Source organism: Saccostrea echinata, unplaced genomic scaffold (assembly GCF_033153115.1).
Source record: "Saccostrea echinata isolate AGI-Se365-2 ecotype Australia unplaced genomic scaffold, CSIRO_AGI_Sech_v1 ptg000054l, whole genome shotgun sequence".
In the NCBI taxonomy this organism is placed as follows: domain Eukaryota; kingdom Metazoa; phylum Mollusca; class Bivalvia; order Ostreida; family Ostreidae; genus Saccostrea; species Saccostrea echinata.
The window spans coordinates 12,754,372-12,778,638 of NW_026889803.1; the positions used below are offsets into that span (position 1 = coordinate 12,754,372).

A 24,267-nucleotide genomic window follows, 5' to 3' on the forward strand; every position below is an offset into this window, starting at 1 on the left:
GATATTTCTTGGCATCCATCGCATTCAAGACTTTATACACGTCACGTTCTGAACTCTTTTATGAGTGGGTGTGGCTGAAAAAAATTTTAATACACAGAATACCTAAAACAAGGGATTTTTGTAAATGTACCACTACCATAACTCATTAAGACAATGAAATGATATTATAACGACCAATCAAATAACAATCTTATTTTCGGAATCAGCTAACAAAAAACAGTTAAAAACTAATCAGAAAAATATCAAACAAAATGAAAATGACTTTACCTTCCTCAGTGTGTATAATGCATGCTATTACACTTCAATCAGTGTTGTTTCTTGGCTTCTATCACAGCCAAGATTCAGTACAAGTCACATTCTGAAGTTTTATGAGTGAGTGGCTCAAAACAGTTTTTTAATCCACTTGGTTTGTTTATAGCATAGACAAAACCAGGGACATTAGCAACTGGTACCACTAACACTACCTATTCAGACTGTGACTTGAGTACATCAACAATGCACACTTTTCTTCTGTACCATGCTAATCACATTCAACTGAAAATACAATATTACAAAACACTTGCAGCTATCAAAAAAAAAAAAGAATTAAATAAACATTACAATTGAAAGTGAATTTGATAATTAAATAAACTTACCATCTTCACATTGTGTGCTGCTAGCAGTTTTCTTCAATTGGTGTTGTTTCTTGGCTTCTATCACAGCCAAGATTCAGTACAAGTCACATTCTGAAGTTTTATGAGTGAGTGGCTCAAAACAGTTTTTTAATCCACTGGGTTTGTTATAGCATAGACAAAACCAGGGACATTAGCAACTGGTACCACTAACACTACCTATTCAGACTGTGACTTGAGTGCATCAACAATGCACACTTTTCTTCTGTACCATGCTAATCACATTCAACTGAAAATACAATATTACAAAACACTTGCAGCTATCAAAAAAAAAAAAAGAATTAAATAGACATTACAATTGAAAAGGAATCTGATAATTAAATAAACTTACCATCTTCACATTGTGTGCTGCTAGCAGTTTTCTTCAATTGGTGTTGTTTCTTGGCTTCTATCACAGCCAAGATTCAGTACAAGTCACATTCTGAAGTTTTATGAGTGAGTGGCTCAAAATAGTTTTTTTAATCCACTGGGTTTGTTTATAGCATAGACAAAACCAGGGACATTAGCAACTGGTACCACTAACACTACCTATTCAGACTGTGACTTGAGTGCATCAACAATGCACACTTTTCTTCTGTACCATGCTAATCACATTCAACTGAAAATACAATATTACAAAACACTTGCAGCTATCAAAAAAAAAAAAAAGAATTAAATAAACATTACAATTGAAAGTGAATTTGATAATTAAATAAACTTACCATCTTCACATTGTGTGCTGCTAGCAGTTTTCTTCAATTGGTGTTGTTTCTTGGCTTCTATCACAGCCAAGATTCAGTACAAGTCACATTCTGAAGTTTTATGAGTGAGTGGCTCAAAACAGTTTTTTAATCCACTGGGTTTGTTTATAGCATAGACAAAACCAGGGACATTAGCAACTGGTACCACTAACACTACCTATTCAGACTGTGACTTGAGTGCATCAACAATGCACACTTTTCTTCTGTACCATGCTAATCACATTCAACTGAAAATACAATATTACAAAACACTTGCAGCTATCAAAAAAAAAAAAAAAGAATTAAATAAACATTACAATCGAAAGTGAATTTGATAATTAAATAAACTTACCATCTTCACATTGTGTGCTGCTAGCAGTTTTCTTCAATTGGTGTTGTTTCTTGGCTTCTATCACAGCCAAGATTCAGTACAAGTCACATTCTGAAGTTTTATGAGTGAGTGGCTCAAAACAGTTTTTTAATCCACTGGGTTTGTTTATAGCATAGACACAACCAGGGACATTAGCAACTGGTACCACTAACACTACCTATTCAGACTATGACTTGAGTGCATCAACAATGCACACTTTTCTTCTGTACCATGCTTATCACATTCAACTGAAAATACAATATTACAAAACACTTGCAGCTATCAAAAAAAAAAAAAAAAAGAAATAAATAAACATTACAATTGAAAGTGAATTTGATAATTAAATAAACTTACCATCTTCACATTGTGTGCTGCTAGCAGTTTTCTTCAATTGGTGTTGTTTCTTGGCTTCTATCACAGCCAAGATTCAGTACAAGTCACATTCTGAAGTTTTATGAGTGAGTGGCTCAAAACAGTTTTTTAATCCACTGGGTTTGTTTATAGCATAGACAAAACCAGGGACATTAGCAACTGGTACCACTAACACTACCTATTCAGACTGTGACTTGAGTGCATCAACAATGCACACTTTTCTTCTGTACCATGCTAATCACATTCAACTGAAAATACAATATTACAAAACACTTGCAGCTATCCAAAAAAGAATTAAATAAACATTACAATTGAAAAGGAATCTGATAATTAAATAAACTTACCATCTTCACATTGTGTGCTGCTAGCAGTTTTCTTCAATTGGTGTTGTTTCTTGGCTTCTATCACAGCCAAGATTCAGTACAAGTCACATTCTGAAGTTTTATGAGTGAGTGGCTCAAAACAGTTTTTTAATCCACTGGGTTTGTTTATAGCATAGACAAAACCAGGGACATTAGCAACTGGTACCACTAACACTACCTATTCAGACTGTGACTTGAGTGCATCAACAATGCACACTTTTCTTCTGTACCATGCTAATCACATTCAACTGAAAATACAATATTACAAAACACTTGCAGCTATCCAAAAAAGAATTAAATAAACATTACAATTGAAAGTGAATTTGATAATTAAATAAACTTACCATCTTCACATTGTGTGCTGCTAGCAGTTTTCTTCAATTGGTGTTGTTTCTTGGCTTCTATCACAGCCAAGATTCAGTACAAGTCACATTCTGAAGTTTTATGAGTGAGTGGCTCAAAACAGTTTTTTAATCCACTGGGTTTGTTTATAGCATCGACAACACCAGGGACATTAGCAACTGGTACCACTAACACTACCTATTCAGACAAATCCAGGGACATTAGCAACTGGTACCACTAACACTACCTATTCAGACTGTGACTTGAGTGCATCAACAATGCACACTTTTCTTCTGTACCATGCTAATCACATTCAACTGAAAATACAATATTACAAAACACTTGCAGCTATCCAAAAAAGAATTAAATAAACATTACAATTGAAAGTGAATTTGATAATTGAATAAACTTACCATCTTCACATTGTGTGCTGCTAGCAGTTTTCTTCAATTGGTGTTGTTTCTTGGCTTCTATCACAGCCAAGATTCAGTACAAGTCACATTCTGAAGTTTTATGAGTGAGTGGCTCAAAACAGTTTTTTAATCCACTGGGTTTGTTTATAGCATAGACAAAACCAGGGACATTAGCAACTGGTACCACTAACACTACCTATTCAGACTGTGACTTGAGTGCATCAACAATGCACACTTTTCTTCTGTACCATGCTAATCACATTCAACTGAAAATACAACATTACAAAACACTTGCAGATATCAAAAACAATTATCCTAAACGTTACAATTTAAGGAGAATCTGATAATTAAATAAACTTACCCTCTACACATTGTGTGTTGCTAGCAGTATTCTTCAATTGGTGTTGTTTCTTGGCTTCTATCACAGCCAAGATTCAGTACAAGTCACATTCTGAAGTTTTATGAGTGAGTGGCTCAAAACAGTTTTTTAATCCACTGGGTTTGTTTATAGCATAGACAAAACCAGGGACATTAGCAACTGGTACCACTAACACTACCTATTCAGACTGTGACTTGAGTGCATCAACAATGCACACTTTTCTTCTGTACCATGCTAATCACATTCAACTGAAAATACAATATTACAAAACACTTGCAGCTATCCAAAAAAGAATTAAATAAACATTACAATTGAAAAGGAATCTGATAATTAAATAAACTTACCATCTTCACATTGTGTGCTGCTAGCAGTTTTCTTCAATTGGTGTTGTTTCTTGGCTTCTATCACAGCCAAGATTCAGTACAAGTCACATTCTGAAGTTTTATGAGTGAGTGGCTCAAAACAGTTTTTTAATCCACTGGGTTTGTTTATAGCATAGACAAAACCAGGGACATTAGCAACTGGTACCACTAACACTACCTATTCAGACTGTGACTTGAGTGCATCAACAATGCACACTTTTCTTCTGTACCATGCTAATCACATTCAACTGAAAATACAATATTACAAAACACTTGCAGCTATCCAAAAAAAAAAAAAGAAATAAATAAACATTACAATTGAAAGTGAATTTGATAATTAAATAAACTTCCCATCTTCACATTGTGTGCTGCTAGCAGTTTTCTTCAATTGGTGTTGTTTCTTGGCTTCTATCACAGCCAAGATTCAGTACAAGTCACATTCTGAAGTTTTATGAGTGAGTGGCTCAAAACAGTTTTTTAATCCACTGGGTTTGTTTATAGCATAGACAAAACCAGGGACATTAGCAACTGGTACCACTAACACTACCTATTCAGACTGTGACTTGAGTGCATCAACAATGCACACTTTTCTTCTGTACCATGCTAATCACATTCAACTGAAAATACAATATTACAAAACACTTGCAGCTATCCAAAAAAGAATTAAATAAACATTACAATTGAAAGTGAATCTGATAATTAAATAAACTTACCATCTTCACATTGTGTGCTGCTAGCAGTTTTCTTCAATTGTTGTTGTTTCTTGGCTTCTATCACAGCCAAGATTCAGTACAAGTCACATTCTGAAGTTTTATGAGTGAGTGGCTCAAAACAGTTTTTTAATCCACTGGGTTTGTTTATAGCATAGACAAAACCAGGGACATTAGCAACTGGTACCACTAACACTACCTATTCAGACTGTGACTTGAGTGCATCAACAATGCACACTTTTCTTCTGTACCATGCTAATCACATTCAACTGAAAATACAATATTACAAAACACTTGCAGCTATCCAAAAAAGAATTAAATAAACATTACAATTGAAAGTGAATTTGATAATTAAATAAACTTACCATCTTCACATTGTGTGCTGCTAGCAGTTTTCTTCAATTGGTGTTGTTTCTTGGCTTCTATCACAGCCAAGATTCAGTACAAGTCACATTCTGAAGTTTTATGAGTGAGTGGCTCAAAACAGTTTTTTAATCCACTGGGTTTGTTTATAGCATCGACAACACCAGGCACATTAGCAACTGGTACCACTAACACTACCTATTCAGACAAATCCAGGGACATTAGCAACTGGTACCACTAACACTACCTATTCAGACTGTGACTTGAGTGCATCAACAATGCACACTTTTCTTCTGTACCATGCTAATCACATTCAACTGAAAATACAATATTACAAAACACTTGCAGCTATCCAAAAAAGAATTAAATAAACATTACAATTGAAAGTGAATTTGATAATTGAATAAACTTACCATCTTCACATTGTGTGCTGCTAGCAGTTTTCTTCAATTGGTGTTGTTTCTTGGCTTCTATCACAGCCAAGATTCAGTACAAGTCACATTCTGAAGTTTTATGAGTGAGTGGCTCAAAACAGTTTTTTAATCCACTGGGTTTGTTTATAGCATAGACAAAACCAGGGACATTAGCAACTGGTACCACTAACACTACCTATTCAGACTGTGACTTGAGTGCATCAACAATGCACACTTTTCTTCTGTACCATGCTAATCACATTCAACTGAAAATACAATATTACAAAACACTTGCAGATATCAAAAACAATTATCCTAAACGTTACAATTTAAGGAGAATCTGATAATTAAATAAACTTACCCTCTACACATTGTGTGTTGCTAGCAGTATTCTTCAATTGGTGTTGTTTCTTGGCTTCTATCACAGCCAAGATTCAGTACAAGTCACATTCTGAAGTTTTATGAGTGAGTGGCTCAAAACAGTTTTTTAATCCACTGGGTTTGTTTATAGCATAGACACAACCAGGGACATTAGCAACTGGTACCACTAACACTACCTATTCAGACTGTGACTTGAGTGCATCAACAATGCACACTTTTCTTCTGTACCATGCTAATCACATTCAACTGAAAATACAATATTACAAAACACTTGCAGCTATCAAAAAAAAAAAAAAAAAAAAAAGAATTAAATAAACATTACAATTGAAAGTGAATTTGATAATTAAATAAACTTACCATCTTCACATTGTGTGCTGCTAGCAGTTTTCTTCAATTGGTGTTGTTTCTTGGCTTCTATCACAGCCAAGATTCAGTACAAGTCACATTCTGAAGTTTTATGAGTGAGTGGCTCAAAACAGTTTTTTAATCCACTGGGTTTGTTTATAGCATAGACAAAACCAGGGACATTAGCAACTGGTACCACTAACACTACCTATTCAGACTGTGACTTGAGTGCATCAACAATGCACACTTTTCTTCTGTACCATGCTAATCACATTCAACTGAAAATACAATATTACAAAACACTTGCAGCTATCCAAAAAAGAATTAAATAAACATTACAATTGAAAGTGAATCTGATAATTAAATAAACTTACCATCTTCACATTGTGTGCTGCTAGCAGTTTTCTTCAATTGTTGTTGTTTCTTGGCTTCTATCACAGCCAAGATTCAGTACAAGTCACATTCTGAAGTTTTATGAGTGAGTGGCTCAAAACAGTTTTTTAATCCACTGGGTTTGTTTATAGCATAGACAAAACCAGGGACATTAGCAACTGGTACCACTAACACTACCTATTCAGACTGTGACTTGAGTGCATCAACAATGCACACTTTTCTTCTGTACCATGCTAATCACATTCAACTGAAAATACAATATTACAAAACACTTGCAGCTATCCAAAAAAGAATTAAATAAACATTACAATTGAAAGTGAATTTGATAATTAAATAAACTTACCATCTTCACATTGTGTGCTGCTAGCAGTTTTCTTCAATTGGTGTTGTTTCTTGGCTTCTATCACAGCCAAGATTCAGTACAAGTCACATTCTGAAGTTTTATGAGTGAGTGGCTCAAAACAGTTTTTTAATCCACTGGGTTTGTTTATAGCATCGACAACACCAGGCACATTAGCAACTGGTACCACTAACACTACCTATTCAGACAAATCCAGGGACATTAGCAACTGGTACCACTAACACTACCTATTCAGACTGTGACTTGAGTGCATCAACAATGCACACTTTTCTTCTGTACCATGCTAATCACATTCAACTGAAAATACAATATTACAAAACACTTGCAGCTATCCAAAAAAGAATTAAATAAACATTACAATTGAAAGTGAATTTGATAATTGAATAAACTTACCATCTTCACATTGTGTGCTGCTAGCAGTTTTCTTCAATTGGTGTTGTTTCTTGGCTTCTATCACAGCCAAGATTCAGTACAAGTCACATTCTGAAGTTTTATGAGTGAGTGGCTCAAAACAGTTTTTTAATCCACTGGGTTTGTTTATAGCATAGACAAAACCAGGGACATTAGCAACTGGTACCACTAACACTACCTATTCAGACTGTGACTTGAGTGCATCAACAATGCACACTTTTCTTCTGTACCATGCTAATCACATTCAACTGAAAATACAACATTACAAAACACTTGCAGATATCAAAAACAATTATCCTAAACGTTACAATTTAAGGAGAATCTGATAATTAAATAAACTTACCCTCTACACATTGTGTGTTGCTAGCAGTATTCTTCAATTGGTGTTGTTTCTTGGCTTCTATCACAGCCAAGATTCAGTACAAGTCACATTCTGAAGTTTTATGAGTGAGTGGCTCAAAACAGTTTTTTAATCCACTGGGTTTGTTTATAGCATAGACACAACCAGGGACATTAGCAACTGGTACCACTAACACTACCTATTCAGACTGTGACTTGAGTGCATCAACAATGCACACTTTTCTTCTGTACCATGCTAATCACATTCAACTGAAAATACAATATTACAAAACACTTGCAGCTATCAAAAAAAAAAAAAAAAAAAAAAGAATTAAATAAACATTACAATTGAAAGTGAATTTGATAATTAAATAAACTTACCATCTTCACATTGTGTGCTGCTAGCAGTTTTCTTCAATTGGTGTTGTTTCTTGGCTTCTATCACAGCCAAGATTCAGTACAAGTCACATTCTGAAGTTTTATGAGTGAGTGGCTCAAAACAGTTTTTTAATCCACTGGGTTTGTTTATAGCATAGACAAAACCAGGGACATTAGCAACTGGTACCACTAACACTACCTATTCAGACTGTGACTTGAGTGCATCAACAATGCACACTTTTCTTCTGTACCATGCTAATCACATTCAACTGAAAATACAATATTACAAAACACTTGCAGCTATCCAAAAAAGAATTAAATAAACATTACAATTGAAAGTGAATCTGATAATTAAATAAACTTACCATCTTCACATTGTGTGCTGCTAGCAGTTTTCTTCAATTGTTGTTGTTTCTTGGCTTCTATCACAGCCAAGATTCAGTACAAGTCACATTCTGAAGTTTTATGAGTGAGTGGCTCAAAACAGTTTTTTAATCCACTGGGTTTGTTTATAGCATAGACAAAACCAGGGACATTAGCAACTGGTACCACTAACACTACCTATTCAGACTGTGACTTGAGTGCATCAACAATGCACACTTTTCTTCTGTACCATGCTAATCACATTCAACTGAAAATACAATATTACAAAACACTTGCAGCTATCCAAAAAAGAATTAAATAAACATTACAATTGAAAGTGAATTTGATAATTAAATAAACTTACCATCTTCACATTGTGTGCTGCTAGCAGTTTTCTTCAATTGGTGTTGTTTCTTGGCTTCTATCACAGCCAAGATTCAGTACAAGTCACATTCTGAAGTTTTATGAGTGAGTGGCTCAAAACAGTTTTTTAATCCACTGGGTTTGTTTATAGCATAGACAAAACCAGGGACATTAGCAACTGGTACCACTAACACTACCTATTCAGACTGTGACTTGAGTGCATCAACAATGCACACTTTTCTTCTGTACCATGCTAATCACATTCAACTGAAAATACAATATTACAAAACACTTGCAGCTATCAAAAAAAAAAAAAAAGAATTAAATAAACATTACAATTGAAAGTGAATTTGATAATTAAATAAACTTACCATCTTCACATTGTGTGCTGCTAGCAGTTTTCTTCAATTGGTGTTGTTTCTTGGCTTCTATCACAGCCAAGATTCAGTACAAGTCACATTCTGAAGTTTTATGAGTGAGTGGCTCAAAACAGTTTTTTAATCCACTGGGTTTGTTTATAGCATAGACACAACCAGGGACATTAGCAACTGGTACCACTAACACTACCTATTCAGACTGTGACTTGAGTGCATCAACAATGCACACTTTTCTTCTGTACCATGCTAATCACATTCAACTGAAAATACAATATTACAAAACACTTGCAGCTATCCAAAAAAAAAAAAGAAATAAATAAACATTACAATTGAAAGTGAATTTGATAATTAAATAAACTTACCATCTTCACATTGTGTGCTGCTAGCAGTTTTCTTCAATTGGTGTTGTTTCTTGGCTTCTATCACAGCCAAGATTCAGTACAAGTCACATTCTGAAGTTTTATGAGTGAGTGGCTCAAAACAGTTTTTTAATCCACTGGGTTTGTTTATAGCATAGACAAAACCAGGGACATTAGCAACTGGTACCACTAACACTACCTATTCAGACTGTGACTTGAGTGCATCAACAATGCACACTTTTCTTCTGTACCATGCTAATCACATTCAACTGAAAATACAATATTACAAAACACTTGCAGCTATCAAAAAAAGAATTAAATAAACATTACAATTGAAAAGGAATCTGATAATTAAATAAACTTACCATCTTCACATTGTGTGCTGCTAGCAGTTTTCTTCAATTGGTGTTGTTTCTTGGCTTCTATCACAGCCAAGATTCAGTACAAGTCACATTCTGAAGTTTTATGAGTGAGTGGCTCAAAACAGTTTTTTAATCCACTGGGTTTGTTTATAGCATCGACAAAACCAGGGACATTAGCAACTGGTACTACTAACACTACCTATTCAGACAAATCCAGGGACATTAGCAACTGGTACCACTAACACTACCTATTCAGACTGTGACTTGAGTGCATCAACAATGCACACTTTTCTTCTGTACCATGCTAATCACATTCAACTGAAAATACAATATTACAAAACACTTGCAGCTATCAAAAAAAAAAAAAAAGAATTAAATAAACATTACAATTGAAAGTGAATTTGATAATTAAATAAACTTACCATCTTCACATTGTGTGCTGCTAGCAGTTTTCTTCAATTGGTGTTGTTTCTTGACTTCTATCACAGCCAAGATTCAGTACAAGTCACATTCTGAAGTTTTATGAGTGAGTGGCTCAAAACAGTTTTTTAATCCACTGGGTTTGTTTATAGCATAGACACAACAAGGGACATTAGCAACTGGTACCACTAACACTACCTATTCAGACTGTGACTTGAGTGCATCAACAATGCACACTTTTCTTCTGTACCATGCTAATCACATTCAACTGAAAATACAATATTACAAAACACTTGCAGCTATCCAAAAAAGAATTAAATAAACATTACAATTGAAAAGGAATCTGATAATTAAATAAACTTACCATCTTCACATTGTGTGCTGCTAGCAGTTTTCTTCAATTGGTGTTGTTTCTTGGCTTCTATCACAGCCAAGATTCAGTACAAGTCACATTCTGAAGTTTTATGAGTGAGTGGCTCAAAACAGTTTTTTAATCCACTGGGTTTGTTTATAGCATCGACAACACCAGGCACATTAGCAACTGGTACCACTAACACTACCTATTCAGACAAATCCAGGGACATTAGCAACTGGTACCACTAACACTACCTATTCAGACTGTGACTTGAGTGCATCAACAATGCACACTTTTCTTCTGTACCATGCTAATCACATTCAACTGAAAATACAATATTACAAAACACTTGCAGCTATCCAAAAAAGAATTAAATAAACATTACAATTGAAAGTGAATTTGATAATTGAATAAACTTACCATCTTCACATTGTGTGCTGCTAGCAGTTTTCTTCAATTGGTGTTGTTTCTTGGCTTCTATCACAGCCAAGATTCAGTACAAGTCACATTCTGAAGTTTTATGAGTGAGTGGCTCAAAACAGTTTTTTAATCCACTGGGTTTGTTTATAGCATAGACAAAACCAGGGACATTAGCAACTGGTACCACTAACACTACCTATTCAGACTGTGACTTGAGTGCATCAACAATGCACACTTTTCTTCTGTACCATGCTAATCACATTCAACTGAAAATACAATATTACAAAACACTTGCAGCTATCAAAAAAAAAAAAAAAAAAGAATTAAATAAACATTACAATTGAAAGTGAATTTGATAATTAAATAAACTTACCATCTTCACATTTTGTGCTGCTAGCAGAATTCTTCAATTGGTGTTGTTTCTTGGTTCTATCACAGCCAAGATTCAGTACAAGTCACATTCTGAAGTTTTATGAGTGAGTGGCTCAAAACAGTTTTTTAATCCACTGGGTTTGTTTATAGCATAGACAAAACCAGGGACATTAGCAACTGGTACCACTAATACTACCTATTCAGACTGTGACTTGAGTGCATCAACAATGCACACTTTTCTTCTGTACCATGCTAATCACATTCAACTGAAAATACAACATTACAAAACACTTGCAGATATCAAAAACAATTATCCTAAACGTTACAATTTAAGGAGAATCTGATAATTAAATAAACTTACCCTCTACACATTGTGTGTTGCTAGCAGTATTCTTCAATTGGTGTTGTTTCTTGGCTTCTATCACAGCCAAGATTCAGTACAAGTCACATTCTGAAGTTTTATGAGTGAGTGGCTCAAAACAGTTTTTTAATCCACTGGGTTTGTTTATAGCATAGACAAAACCAGGGACATTAGCAACTGGTACCACTAACACTACCTATTCAGACTGTGACTTGAGTACATCAACAATGCACACTTTTCTTCTGTACCATGCTAATCACATTCAACTGAAAATACAATATTACAAAACACTTGCAGCTATCAAAAAAAAAAAGAATTAAATAAACATTACAATTGAAAGTGAATTTGATAATTAAATAAACTTACCATCTTCACATTGTGTGCTGCTAGCAGTTTTCTTCAATTGGTGTTGTTTCTTGGCTTCTATCACAGCCAAGATTCAGTACAAGTCACATTCTGAAGTTTTATGAGTGAGTGGCTCAAAACAGTTTTTTAATCCACTGGGTTTGTTTATAGCATAGACAAAACCAGGGACATTAGCAACTGGTACCACTAACACTACCTATTCAGACTGTGACTTGAGTGCATCAACAATGCACACTTTTCTTCTGTACCATGCTAATCACATTCAACTGAAAATACAATATTACAAAACACTTGCAGCTATCCAAAAAAGAATTAAATAAACATTACAATTGAAAGTGAATTTGATAATTAAATAAACTTACCATCTTCACATTGTGTGCTGCTAGCAGTTTTCTTCAATTGGTGTTGTTTCTTGGCTTCTATCACAGCCAAGATTCAGTACAAGTCACATTCTGAAGTTTTATGAGTGAGTGGCTCAAAACAGTTTTTTAATCCACTGGGTTTGTTTATAGCATAGACAAAACCAGGGACATTAGCAACTGGTACCACTAACACTACCTATTCAGACTGTGACTTGAGTGCATCAACAATGCACACTTTTCTTCTGTACCATGCTAATCACATTCAACTGAAAATACAATATTACAAAACACTTGCAGCTATCAAAAAAAAAAAAAAAAGAATTAAATAAACATTACAATTGAAAGTGAATTTGATAATTAAATAAACTTACCATCTTCACATTGTGTGCTGCTAGCAGTTTTCTTCAATTGGTGTTGTTTCTTGGCTTCTATCACAGCCAAGATTCAGTACAAGTCACATTCTGAAGTTTTATGAGTGAGTGGCTCAAAACAGTTTTTTAATCCACTGGGTTTGTTTATAGCATAGACACAACCAGGGACATTAGCAACTGGTACCACTAACACTACCTATTCAGACTGTGACTTGAGTGCATCAACAATGCACACTTTTCTTCTGTACCATGCTAATCACATTCAACTGAAAATACAATATTACAAAACACTTGCAGCTATCCAAAAAAAAAAGAAATAAATAAACATTACAATTGAAAGTGAATTTGATAATTAAATAAACTTACCATCTTCACATTGTGTGCTGCTAGCAGTTTTCTTCAATTGGTGTTGTTTCTTGGCTTCTATCACAGCCAAGATTCAGTACAAGTCACATTCTGAAGTTTTATGAGTGAGTGGCTCAAAACAGTTTTTTAATCCACTGGGTTTGTTTATAGCATAGACAAAACCAGGGACATTAGCAACTGGTACCACTAACACTACCTATTCAGACTGTGACTTGAGTGCATCAACAATGCACACTTTTCTTCTGTACCATGCTAATCACATTCAACTGAAAATACAATATTACAAAACACTTGCAGCTATCAAAAAAAGAATTAAATAAACATTACAATTGAAAAGGAATCTGATAATTAAATAAACTTACCATCTTCACATTGTGTGCTGCTAGCAGTTTTCTTCAATTGGTGTTGTTTCTTGGCTTCTATCACAGCCAAGATTCAGTACAAGTCACATTCTGAAGTTTTATGAGTGAGTGGCTCAAAACAGTTTTTTAATCCACTGGGTTTGTTTATAGCATCGACAAAACCAGGGACATTAGCAACTGGTACTACTAACACTACCTATTCAGACAAATCCAGGGACATTAGCAACTGGTACCACTAACACTACCTATTCAGACTGTGACTTGAGTGCATCAACAATGCACACTTTTCTTCTGTACCATGCTAATCACATTCAACTGAAAATACAATATTACAAAACACTTGCAGCTATCAAAAAAAAAAAAAAAGAATTAAATAAACATTACAATTGAAAGTGAATTTGATAATTAAATAAACTTACCATCTTCACATTGTGTGCTGCTAGCAGTTTTCTTCAATTGGTGTTGTTTCTTGACTTCTATCACAGCCAAGATTCAGTACAAGTCACATTCTGAAGTTTTATGAGTGAGTGGCTCAAAACAGTTTTTTAATCCACTGGGTTTGTTTATAGCATAGACACAACAAGGGACATTAGCAACTGGTACCACTAACACTACCTATTCAGACTGTGACTTGAGTGCATCAACAATGCACACTTTTCTTCTGTACCATGCTAATCACATTCAACTGAAAATACAATATTACAAAACACTTGCAGCTATCCAAAAAAGAATTAAATAAACATTACAATTGAAAAGGAATCTGATAATTAAATAAACTTACCATCTTCACATTGTGTGCTGCTAGCAGTTTTCTTCAATTGGTGTTGTTTCTTGGCTTCTATCACAGCCAAGATTCAGTACAAGTCACATTCTGAAGTTTTATGAGTGAGTGGCTCAAAACAGTTTTTTAATCCACTGGGTTTGTTTATAGCATAGACAAAACCAGGGACATTAGCAACTGGTACCACTAACACTACCTATTCAGACTGTGACTTGAGTGCATCAACAATGCACACTTTTCTTCTGTACCATGCTAATCACATTCAACTGAAAATACAATATTACAAAACACTTGCAGCTATCAAAAAAAAAAAAAAAAAAGAATTAAATAAACATTACAATTGAAAGTGAATTTGATAATTAAATAAACTTACCATCTTCACATTTTGTGCTGCTAGCAGAATTCTTCAATTGGTGTTGTTTCTTGGTTCTATCACAGCCAAGATTCAGTACAAGTCACATTCTGAAGTTTTATGAGTGAGTGGCTCAAAACAGTTTTTTAATCCACTGGGTTTGTTTATAGCATAGACAAAACCAGGGACATTAGCAACTGGTACCACTAATACTACCTATTCAGACTGTGACTTGAGTGCATCAACAATGCACACTTTTCTTCTGTACCATGCTAATCACATTCAACTGAAAATACAACATTACAAAACACTTGCAGATATCAAAAACAATTATCCTAAACGTTACAATTTAAGGAGAATCTGATAATTAAATAAACTTACCCTCTACACATTGTGTGTTGCTAGCAGTATTCTTCAATTGGTGTTGTTTCTTGGCTTCTATCACAGCCAAGATTCAGTACAAGTCACATTCTGAAGTTTTATGAGTGAGTGGCTCAAAACAGTTTTTTAATCCACTGGGTTTGTTTATAGCATAGACAAAACCAGGGACATTAGCAACTGGTACCACTAACACTACCTATTCAGACTGTGACTTGAGTACATCAACAATGCACACTTTTCTTCTGTACCATGCTAATCACATTCAACTGAAAATACAATATTACAAAACACTTGCAGCTATCAAAAAAAAAAAAGAATTAAATAAACATTACAATTGAAAGTGAATTTGATAATTAAATAAACTTACCATCTTCACATTGTGTGCTGCTAGCAGTTTTCTTCAATTGGTGTTGTTTCTTGGCTTCTATCACAGCCAAGATTCAGTACAAGTCACATTCTGAAGTTTTATGAGTGAGTGGCTCAAAACAGTTTTTTAATCCACTGGGTTTGTTTATAGCATAGACAAAACCAGGGACATTAGCAACTGGTACCACTAACACTACCTATTCAGACTGTGACTTGAGTGCATCAACAATGCACACTTTTCTTCTGTACCATGCTAATCACATTCAACTGAAAATACAATATTACAAAACACTTGCAGCTATCAAAAAAAAAAAAGAATTAAATAGACATTACAATTGAAAAGGAATCTGATAATTAAATAAACTTCCCATCTTCACATTGTGTGCTGCTAGCAGTTTTCTTCAATTGGTGTTGTTTCTTGGCTTCTATCACAGCCAAGATTCAGTACAAGTCACATTCTGAAGTTTTATGAGTGAGTGGCTCAAAACAGTTTTTTAATCCACTGGGTTTGTTTATAGCATAGACACAACCAGGGACATTAGCAACTGGTACCACTAACACTACCTATTCAGACTGTGACTTGAGTGCATCAACAATGCACACTTTTCTTCTGTACCATGCTAATCACATTCAACTGAAAATACAATATTACAAAACACTTGCAGCTATCCAAAAAAAAAAAAGAATTAAATAAACATTACAATTGAAAGTGAATTTGATAATTAAATAAACTTACCATCTTCACATTGTGTGCTGCTAGCAGTTTTCTTCAATTGGTGTTGTTTCTTGGCTTCTATCACAGCCAAGATTCAGTACAAGTCACATTCTGAAGTTTTATGAGTGAGTGGCTCAAAACAGTTTTTTAATCCACTGGGTTTGTTTATAGCATAGACAAAACCAGGGACATTAGCAACTGGTACCACTAACACTACCTATTCAGACTGTGACTTGAGTGCATCAACAATGCACACTTTTCTTCTGTACCATGCTAATCACATTCAACTGAAAATACAATATTACAAAACACTTGCAGCTATCCAAAAAAGAATTAAATAAACATTACAATTGAAAGTGAATTTGATAATTAAATAAACTTACCATCTTCACATTGTGTGCTGCTAGCAGTTTTCTTCAATTGGTGTTGTTTCTTGGCTTCTATCACAGCCAAGATTCAGTACAAGTCACATTCTGAAGTTTTATGAGTGAGTGGCTCAAAACAGTTTTTTAATCCACTGGGTTTGTTTATAGCATAGACAAAACCAGGGACATTAGCAACTGGTACCACTAACACTACCTATTCAGACTGTGACTTGAGTGCATCAACAATGCACACTTTTCTTCTGTACCATGCTAATCACATTCAACTGAAAATACAATATTACAAAACACTTGCAGCTATCCAAAAAAAAAAAAAGAATTAAATAAACATTACAATTGAAAGTGAATTTGATAATTAAATAAACTTACCATCTTCACATTGTGTGCTGCTAGCAGTTTTCTTCAATTGGTGTTGTTTCTTGGCTTCTATCACAGCCAAGATTCAGTACAAGTCACATTCTGAAGTTTTATGAGTGAGTGGCTCAAAACAGTTTTTTAATCCACTGGGTTTGTTTATAGCATAGACACAACCAGGGACATTAGCAACTGGTACCACTAACACTACCTATTCAGACTGTGACTTGAGTGCATCAACAATGCACACTTTTCTTCTGTACCATGCTAATCACATTCAACTGAAAATACAATATTACAAAACACTTGCAGCTATCAAAAAAAAAAAAAAAAGAAATAAATAAACATTACAATTGAAAGTGAATTTGATAATTAAATAAACTTCCCATCTTCACATTGTGTGCTGCTAGCAGTTTTCTTCAATTGGTGTTGTTTCTTGGCTTCTATCACAGCCAAGATTCAGTACAAGTCACATTCTGAAGTTTTATGAGTGAGTGGCTCAAAACAGTTTTTTAATCCACTGGGTTTGTTATAGCATAGACAAAACCAGGGACATTAGCAACTGGTACCACTAACACTACCTATTCAGACTGTGACTTGAGTGCATCAACAATGCACACTTTTCTTCTGTACCATGCTAATCACATTCAACTGAAAATACAATATTACAAAACACTTGCAGCTATCAAAAAAAAAAAAAAGAATTAAATAGACATTACAATTGAAAAGGAATCTGATAATTAAATAAACTTACCATCTTCACATTGTGTGCTGCTAGCAGTTTTCTTCAATTGGTGTTGTTTCTTGGCTTCTATCACAGCCAAGATTCAGTACAAGTCACATTCTGAAGTTTTATGAGTGAGTGGCTCAAAACAGTTTTTTAATCCACTGGGTTTGTTTATAGCATAGACACAACCAGGGACATTAGCAACTGGTACCACTAACACTACCTATTCAGACTGTGACTTGAGTGCATCAACAATGCACACTTTTCTTCTGTACCATGCTAATCACATTCAACTGAAAATACAATATTACAAAACACTTGCAGCTATCCAAAAAAGAATTAAATAAACATTACAATTGAAAAGGAATCTGATAATTAAATAAACTTACCATCTTCACATTGTGTGCTGCTAGCAGTTTTCTTCAATTGGTGTTGTTTCTTGGCTTCTATCACAGCCAAGATTCAGTACAAGTCACATTCTGAAGTTTTATGAGTGAGTGGCTCAAAACAGTTTTTTAATCCACTGGGTTTGTTTATAGCATAGACAAAACCAGGGACATTAGCAACTGGTACCACTAACACTACCTATTCAGACTGTGACTTGAGTACATTAACAATGCACACTTTTCTTCTGTACCATGCTAATCACATTCAACTGAAAATACAATATTACAAAACACTTGCAGCTATCCAAAAAAAAAAAAAGAATTAAATAAACATTACAATTGAAAGTGAATTTGATAATTAAATAAACTTACCATCTTCACATTGTGTGCTGCTAGCAGTTTTCTTCAATTGGTGTTGTTTCTTGGCTTCTATCACAGCCAAGATTCAGTACAAGTCACATTCTGAAGTTTTATGAGTGAGTGGCTCAAAACAGTTTTTTAATCCACTGGGTTTGTTATAGCATAGACAAAACCAGGGACATTAGCAACTGGTACCACTAACACTACCTATTCAGACTGTGACTTGAGTGCATCAACAATGCACACTTTTCTTCTGTACCATGCTAATCACATTCAACTGAAAATACAATATTACAAAACACTTGCAGCTATCAAAAAAAAAAAAAAGAATTAAATAGACATTACAATTGAAAAGGAATCTGATAATTAAATAAACTTACCATCTTCACATTGTGTGCTGCTAGCAGTTTTCTTCAATTGGTGTTGTTTCTTGGCTTCTATCACAGCCAAGATTCAGTACAAGTCACATTCTGAAGTTTTATGAGTGAGTGGCTCAAAACAGTTTTTTAATCCACTGGGTTTGTTTATAGCATAGACACAACCAGGGACATTAGCAACTGGTACCACTAACACTACCTATTCAGACTGTGACTTGAGTGCATCAACAATGCACACTTTTCTTCTGTACCATGCTAATCACATTCAACTGAAAATACAATATTACAAAACACTTGCAGCTATCCAAAAAAGAATTAAATAAACATTACAATTGAAAAGGAATCTGATAATTAAATAAACTTACCATCTTCACATTGTGTGCTGCTAGCAGTTTTCTTCAATTGGTGTTGTTTCTTGGCTTCTATCACAGCCAAGATTCAGTACAAGTCACATTCTGAAGTTTTATGAGTGAGTGGCTCAAAACAGTTTTTTAATCCACTGGGTTTGTTTATAGCATAGACAAAACCAGGGACATTAGCAACTGGTACCACTAACACTACCTATTCAGACTGTGACTTGAGTGCATCAACAATGCACACTTTTCTTCTGTACCATGCTAATCACATTCAACTGAAAATACAATATTACAAAACACTTGCAGCTATCAAAAAAAGAATTAAATAAACATTACAATTGAAAAGGAATCTGATAATTAAATAAACTTACCATCTTCACATTGTGTGCTGCTAGCAGTTTTCTTCAATTGGTGTTGTTTCTTGGCTTCTATCACAGCCAAGATTCAGTACAAGTCACATTCTGAAGTTTTATGAGTGAGTGGCTCAAAACAGTTTTTTAATCCACTGGGTTTGTTTATAGCATAGACAAAACCAGGGACATTAGCAACTGGTACCACTAACACTACCTATTCAGACTGTGACTTGAGTGCATCAACAATGCACACTTTTCTTCTGTACCATGCTAATCACATTCAACTGAAAATACAATATTACAAAACACTTGCAGCTATCAAAAAAAAATTATCATGAACATTGAATTTAAGAGGAATCTGATAATTAAATAAACTTACCATCTTCACATTGTGTGCTGCTAGCAGTTTTCTTCAATTGGTGTTGTTTCTTGGCTTCTATCACAGCCAAGATTCAGTACAAGTCACATTCTGAAGTTTTATGAGTGAGTGGCTCAAAACAGTTTTTTAATCCACTGGGTTTGTTTATAGCATAGACAAAACCAGGGACATTAGCAACTGGTACCACTAACACTACCTATTCAGACTGTGACTTGAGTGCATCAACAATGCACACTTTTCTTCTGTACCATGCTAATCACATTCAACTGAAAATACAATATTACAAAACACTTGCAGCTATCCAAAAAAGAATTAAATAAACATTACAATTGAAAAGGAATCTGATAATTAAATAAACTTACCATCTTCACATTGTGTGCTGCTAGCAGTTTTCTTCAATTGGTGTTGTTTCTTGGCTTCTATCACAGCCAAGATTCAGTACAAGTCACATTCTGAAGTTTTATGAGTGAGTGGCTCAAAACAGTTTTTTAATCCACTGGGTTTGTTTATAGCATAGACAAAACCAGAGACATTAGCAACTGGTACCACTAACACTACCTATTCAGACTGTGACTTGAGTGCATCAACAATGCACACTTTTCTTCTGTACCATGCTAATCACATTCAACTGAAAATACAATATTACAAAACACTTGCAGCTATCAAAAAAAAAAAAAAAGAAATAAATAAACATTACAATTGAAAGTGAATTTGATAATTAAATAAACTTCCCATCTTCACATTGTGTGCTGCTAGCAGTTTTCTTCAATTGGTGTTGTTTCTTGGCTTCTATCACAGCCAAGATTCAGTACAAGTCACATTCTGAAGTTTTATGAGTGAGTGGCTCAAAACAGTTTTTTAATCCACTGGGTTTGTTTATAGCATAGACAAAACCAGGGACATTAGCAACTGGTACCACTACACTACCTATTCAGACTGTGACTTGAGTGCATCAACAATGCACACTTTTCTTCTGTACCATGCTAATCACATTCAACTGAAAATACAATATTACAAAACACTTGCAGCTATCCAAAAAAGAATTAAATAAACATTACAATTGAAAAGGAATCTGATAATTAAATAAACTTACCATCTTCACATTGTGTGCTGCTAGCAGTTTTCTTCAATTGGTGTTGTTTCTTGGCTTCTATCACAGCCAAGATTCAGTACAAGTCACATTCTGAAGTTTTATGAGTGAGTGGCTCAAAACAGTTTTTTAATCCACTGGGTTTGTTTATAGCATAGACAAAACCAGGGACATTAGCAACTGGTACCACTAACACTACCTATTCAGACTGTGACTTGAGTGCATCAACAATGCACACTTTTCTTCTGTACCATGCTAATCACATTCAACTGAAAATACAATATTACAAAACACTTGCAGCTATCACTTTTTGTTGTTGTTTTTTTTTGGCGGGGGGTGGGGGGGGTGGGGGGGGGAGGGGGTGAAATGTTTTTAGCTTAGCTTTACTCATGCACTCTCTTCCAAGATTATCCTTCTTTTTTTCTTGTAAAACGCAGTTATTAAATTTCTATTTTTAATAATTTATTTAATCTTATTGATTCTTATAATCTTTACATAGCCTTATTCTCATGCTTATTGATGACAGTGGTTTTAATGTATTCTTTGAATTTGAACATTTTTGATATCATTTCAGTAGTGTTATTTTGGCCCAGTAAATGCATTTTTGCTGCCAGTTCCAAAAACAATGTTGAAATCTGTGAGTTGCTATCGAAAAACAAATCCAAAAATATATCAGAGTATAAAGCTGTATGTTTTCGCTTACTTTGAGTCTTTGACGGAGTTTGGTTACTTAGGGATGTTTCATTATAATACACTGTTTTGAAAACCAGTTTTCTGTGTGTAAACAATATATGATATGATGACTTCCTGTGTTATTTTGCGTAAAAATCAGTAATATAGAATATGAACACCATATGAACATTGCCATAAAACGCTTTAAAATCTCCATACCTGCTGTGTTTCTTGTATATTTCTATTTTTAATCTCTCCTTCTGTCCGTGCATCCAAATCCTCCGCGGCCTGCAACTCGTGTGAAGTCATGGTAACAGTATCCGGGTTATTTACATTTGTAACGCTCGGAGCAGATACGGTGTAAAAATCCGGAATTCGAAGAAATTTTAATAATTTTATCTAAAGATTAATAAAATGAATTAAAAACTACTCTAAATTATTAGTCAAGCAACTGATTGATATTCAAAATCTTTGCTAAATATAAAATGCAAGTAGGGTATCGTAGTATACATGTACGTCTACTTAGCGGAGACTGTGATACTGTTCAGAACATATCGTTGATTTTGTTTCAAATACATATCTATCTTTACATGTATCCAAACCTGATAAATAGTAAATCTATTTGTTGATTAACTTAACTCCCTTGTTGGTGCCTGATTATTTGTCTGTGTCTCCAGTATAGTGACTGATCTACCATTTTATAAGTTTAATTTCCATTGAATAAAGTATCTAGGCCTATTTGCAGAAACTTCCTCCGTGGAAAATGCTATGTTTAATATTTAAAATCGTTTTCCTAACAAACGGGTGGAATTTGTGAAAATCAAGACCACTGAATTTATAGATTTGACCTCTAATTAATAGTACTATCTTCTGATGCATCTCTTTATGTTATGATAAAAATTCAAAATGAATATTAATACAGGGTCTTACATGTTTAAATTTCGCAAAATATGTAATATATGAATTAAGTTGAAACCAACATCAAACATGTTTGTAAGAAACAAACCTGTCTGGGTGCTTTCTTCCTCGTGTATTTCTCTGCTCCTTTTCACGTCCACAAACTTTCGCGCTCTGTAACTCTTTTGTTGTCATAAAGGATCTACTTCCTTGGTAACCCATCATCATCATTCGGAATAAACTCGGTCATTTTCTTACACAAGCTACCCAATATTTCCAAGTGTTCCGATTGCTTCATAGACGAGTGATTTCCCTTTGTTCACTTTTATTGGCGGATCTAACATTCTACCTATATTTTTGTCTAGAAGTTTATGAATGTTTACGCTACAAAATGAACTCTTACACAATAATTACATAAATACTTCCGAACATTTAAAAATTGAGAGAAATACGTCGTATGTGCATTTAAACAGTACATTAGGCTTTTATTTATAGGTCCGTCAGAAGAAATTTCGGGGGGGGGGGTAAAATAGAGTTGGGGAGGAGGTCATCATATTTTATTAAGAGGGGGAAACCCGTATATTAGCTTTCATTTGTACTGTGTAGTTTATTGAGGAGGCACAACTGCCAATTATACAGTATGTAGTTTTTGCTGTAAAGCATAACGTAGACCGCAACATTTCACTCCCACCCCCGGTTCATACCGGTCTCTGATACAACGTAATTTAACATGTTACAAGTCACAATGTAAGATTGATGCAAAACATCAAATCGACCGCAAGCAAAATTATTATTTAGGATTTTAAAGTATTTTCACAAGAAAGAGTCCTGCCAAGAAAAGCACAGAAATTAACTAGAAAAAACATTATTATATGCATGTACATTAAAACTGTATACAAAGCTTAAAAGAAATATTTTTGAACATAAATTGCAAAATAAGCAGGCCCCAAGACAATAAACTGAGAATAGACTGAGAATGGACTTGTCATGATATCTTGAGTTTTATTTTACAAATGTGTTTCAAAAATTGGATATTTTTATGATATTTAAATACAAACACGTGATGAAAGTTTTATTTGATTATTGAAAATTATTTCTTTTGTAATTTTGACTTTTAAAAATCTGTTCTCAATTTATGGTCTTGAGAGATTTACTTTATAAAACTTTTACCACACTCGTACTCAGACTTTTACTCCGCACTCCGGGTACATGCATGTACTCCATTGAGTACAGTTCTTATGCTTGAGGTTACAAACTTTTTTGAGTACGTTCTCAACTGAAACAAATTCGACATTGTTCATATGCATGGATGTTTTTTATCATCAACAGCTGACATGCAGAAAGCTACCAAAAATGTTTTCTTCAATATCAAAGTATGAAATATAATGGAAATGTTTGGTTGCCCCCCCCCCCCCCCCCGAAAGTGCTTCCTAGGGGCCTGCATAAAACAAAGCAAGTTTTTAAAAAATATATTTTATTCATAACTTTCATATATGTTATTATTTTATGGAACATTGACGACCTGTTGGAATTTATTCAACTTATACATACTGTATACATGTACGTTTTACTGCCTCTATATATGTATAGTTAGGGAGAACTTACAAGCATATAATACAATATGCACCTTAAACAGTTTTTTTTAAATGAAGATAACTATAGTGAATGTATTTCT

At 34.2% G+C, this 24,267-nt stretch overlaps 1 protein-coding gene across 1 annotated transcript; it reads right to left on the reverse strand.

Moving 5' to 3' along the window:
• Positions 1-520: 520 nt before the first annotated feature.
• Positions 521-22,004, reverse strand: LOC133204628 (trichohyalin-like). Its single transcript, XM_061340379.1, has 53 exons — positions 21,915-22,004; positions 21,262-21,292; positions 21,027-21,083; positions 20,296-20,352; positions 19,934-19,990; positions 19,573-19,629; positions 19,211-19,267; positions 18,849-18,905; positions 18,481-18,537; positions 18,112-18,168; positions 17,750-17,806; positions 17,011-17,067; positions 16,642-16,698; positions 16,280-16,336; positions 15,545-15,601; positions 15,178-15,234; positions 14,445-14,501; positions 14,083-14,139; positions 13,664-13,720; positions 13,302-13,358; positions 12,936-12,992; positions 12,565-12,621; positions 12,203-12,259; positions 11,837-11,893; positions 11,104-11,160; positions 10,693-10,749; positions 10,331-10,387; positions 9,912-9,968; positions 9,550-9,606; positions 9,182-9,238; positions 8,812-8,868; positions 8,450-8,506; positions 8,088-8,144; positions 7,711-7,767; positions 7,350-7,406; positions 6,939-6,995; positions 6,577-6,633; positions 6,215-6,271; positions 5,838-5,894; positions 5,477-5,533; positions 5,066-5,122; positions 4,704-4,760; positions 3,973-4,029; positions 3,611-3,667; positions 3,250-3,306; positions 2,839-2,895; positions 2,477-2,533; positions 2,115-2,171; positions 1,743-1,799; positions 1,373-1,429; positions 1,003-1,059; positions 636-692; positions 521-534 (listed from the first exon to the last, which is right to left on the reverse strand). Exons 1-53 carry the CDS (start codon positions 22,002-22,004, stop codon positions 521-523), a joined length of 2,985 nt encoding a protein of 994 aa, XP_061196363.1.
• Positions 22,005-24,267: the final 2,263 nt, after the last annotated feature.

Coding starts and splice junctions, on each gene's coding strand:
- LOC133204628 (XM_061340379.1), bottom strand. CDS start 22,004: ATGACTTCACACGAGTTGCAGGCCGCGGAGGATTTGGATGCACGGACA. Junction 13,721..14,082: donor CAGCACACAATGTGAAGATG/GTAAGTTTATTT, acceptor TGGCTGTGATAG/AAGCCAAGAAACAACACCAA. Junction 9,969..10,330: donor CAGCACACAATGTGAAGATG/GTAAGTTTATTT, acceptor TGGCTGTGATAG/AAGCCAAGAAACAACACCAA.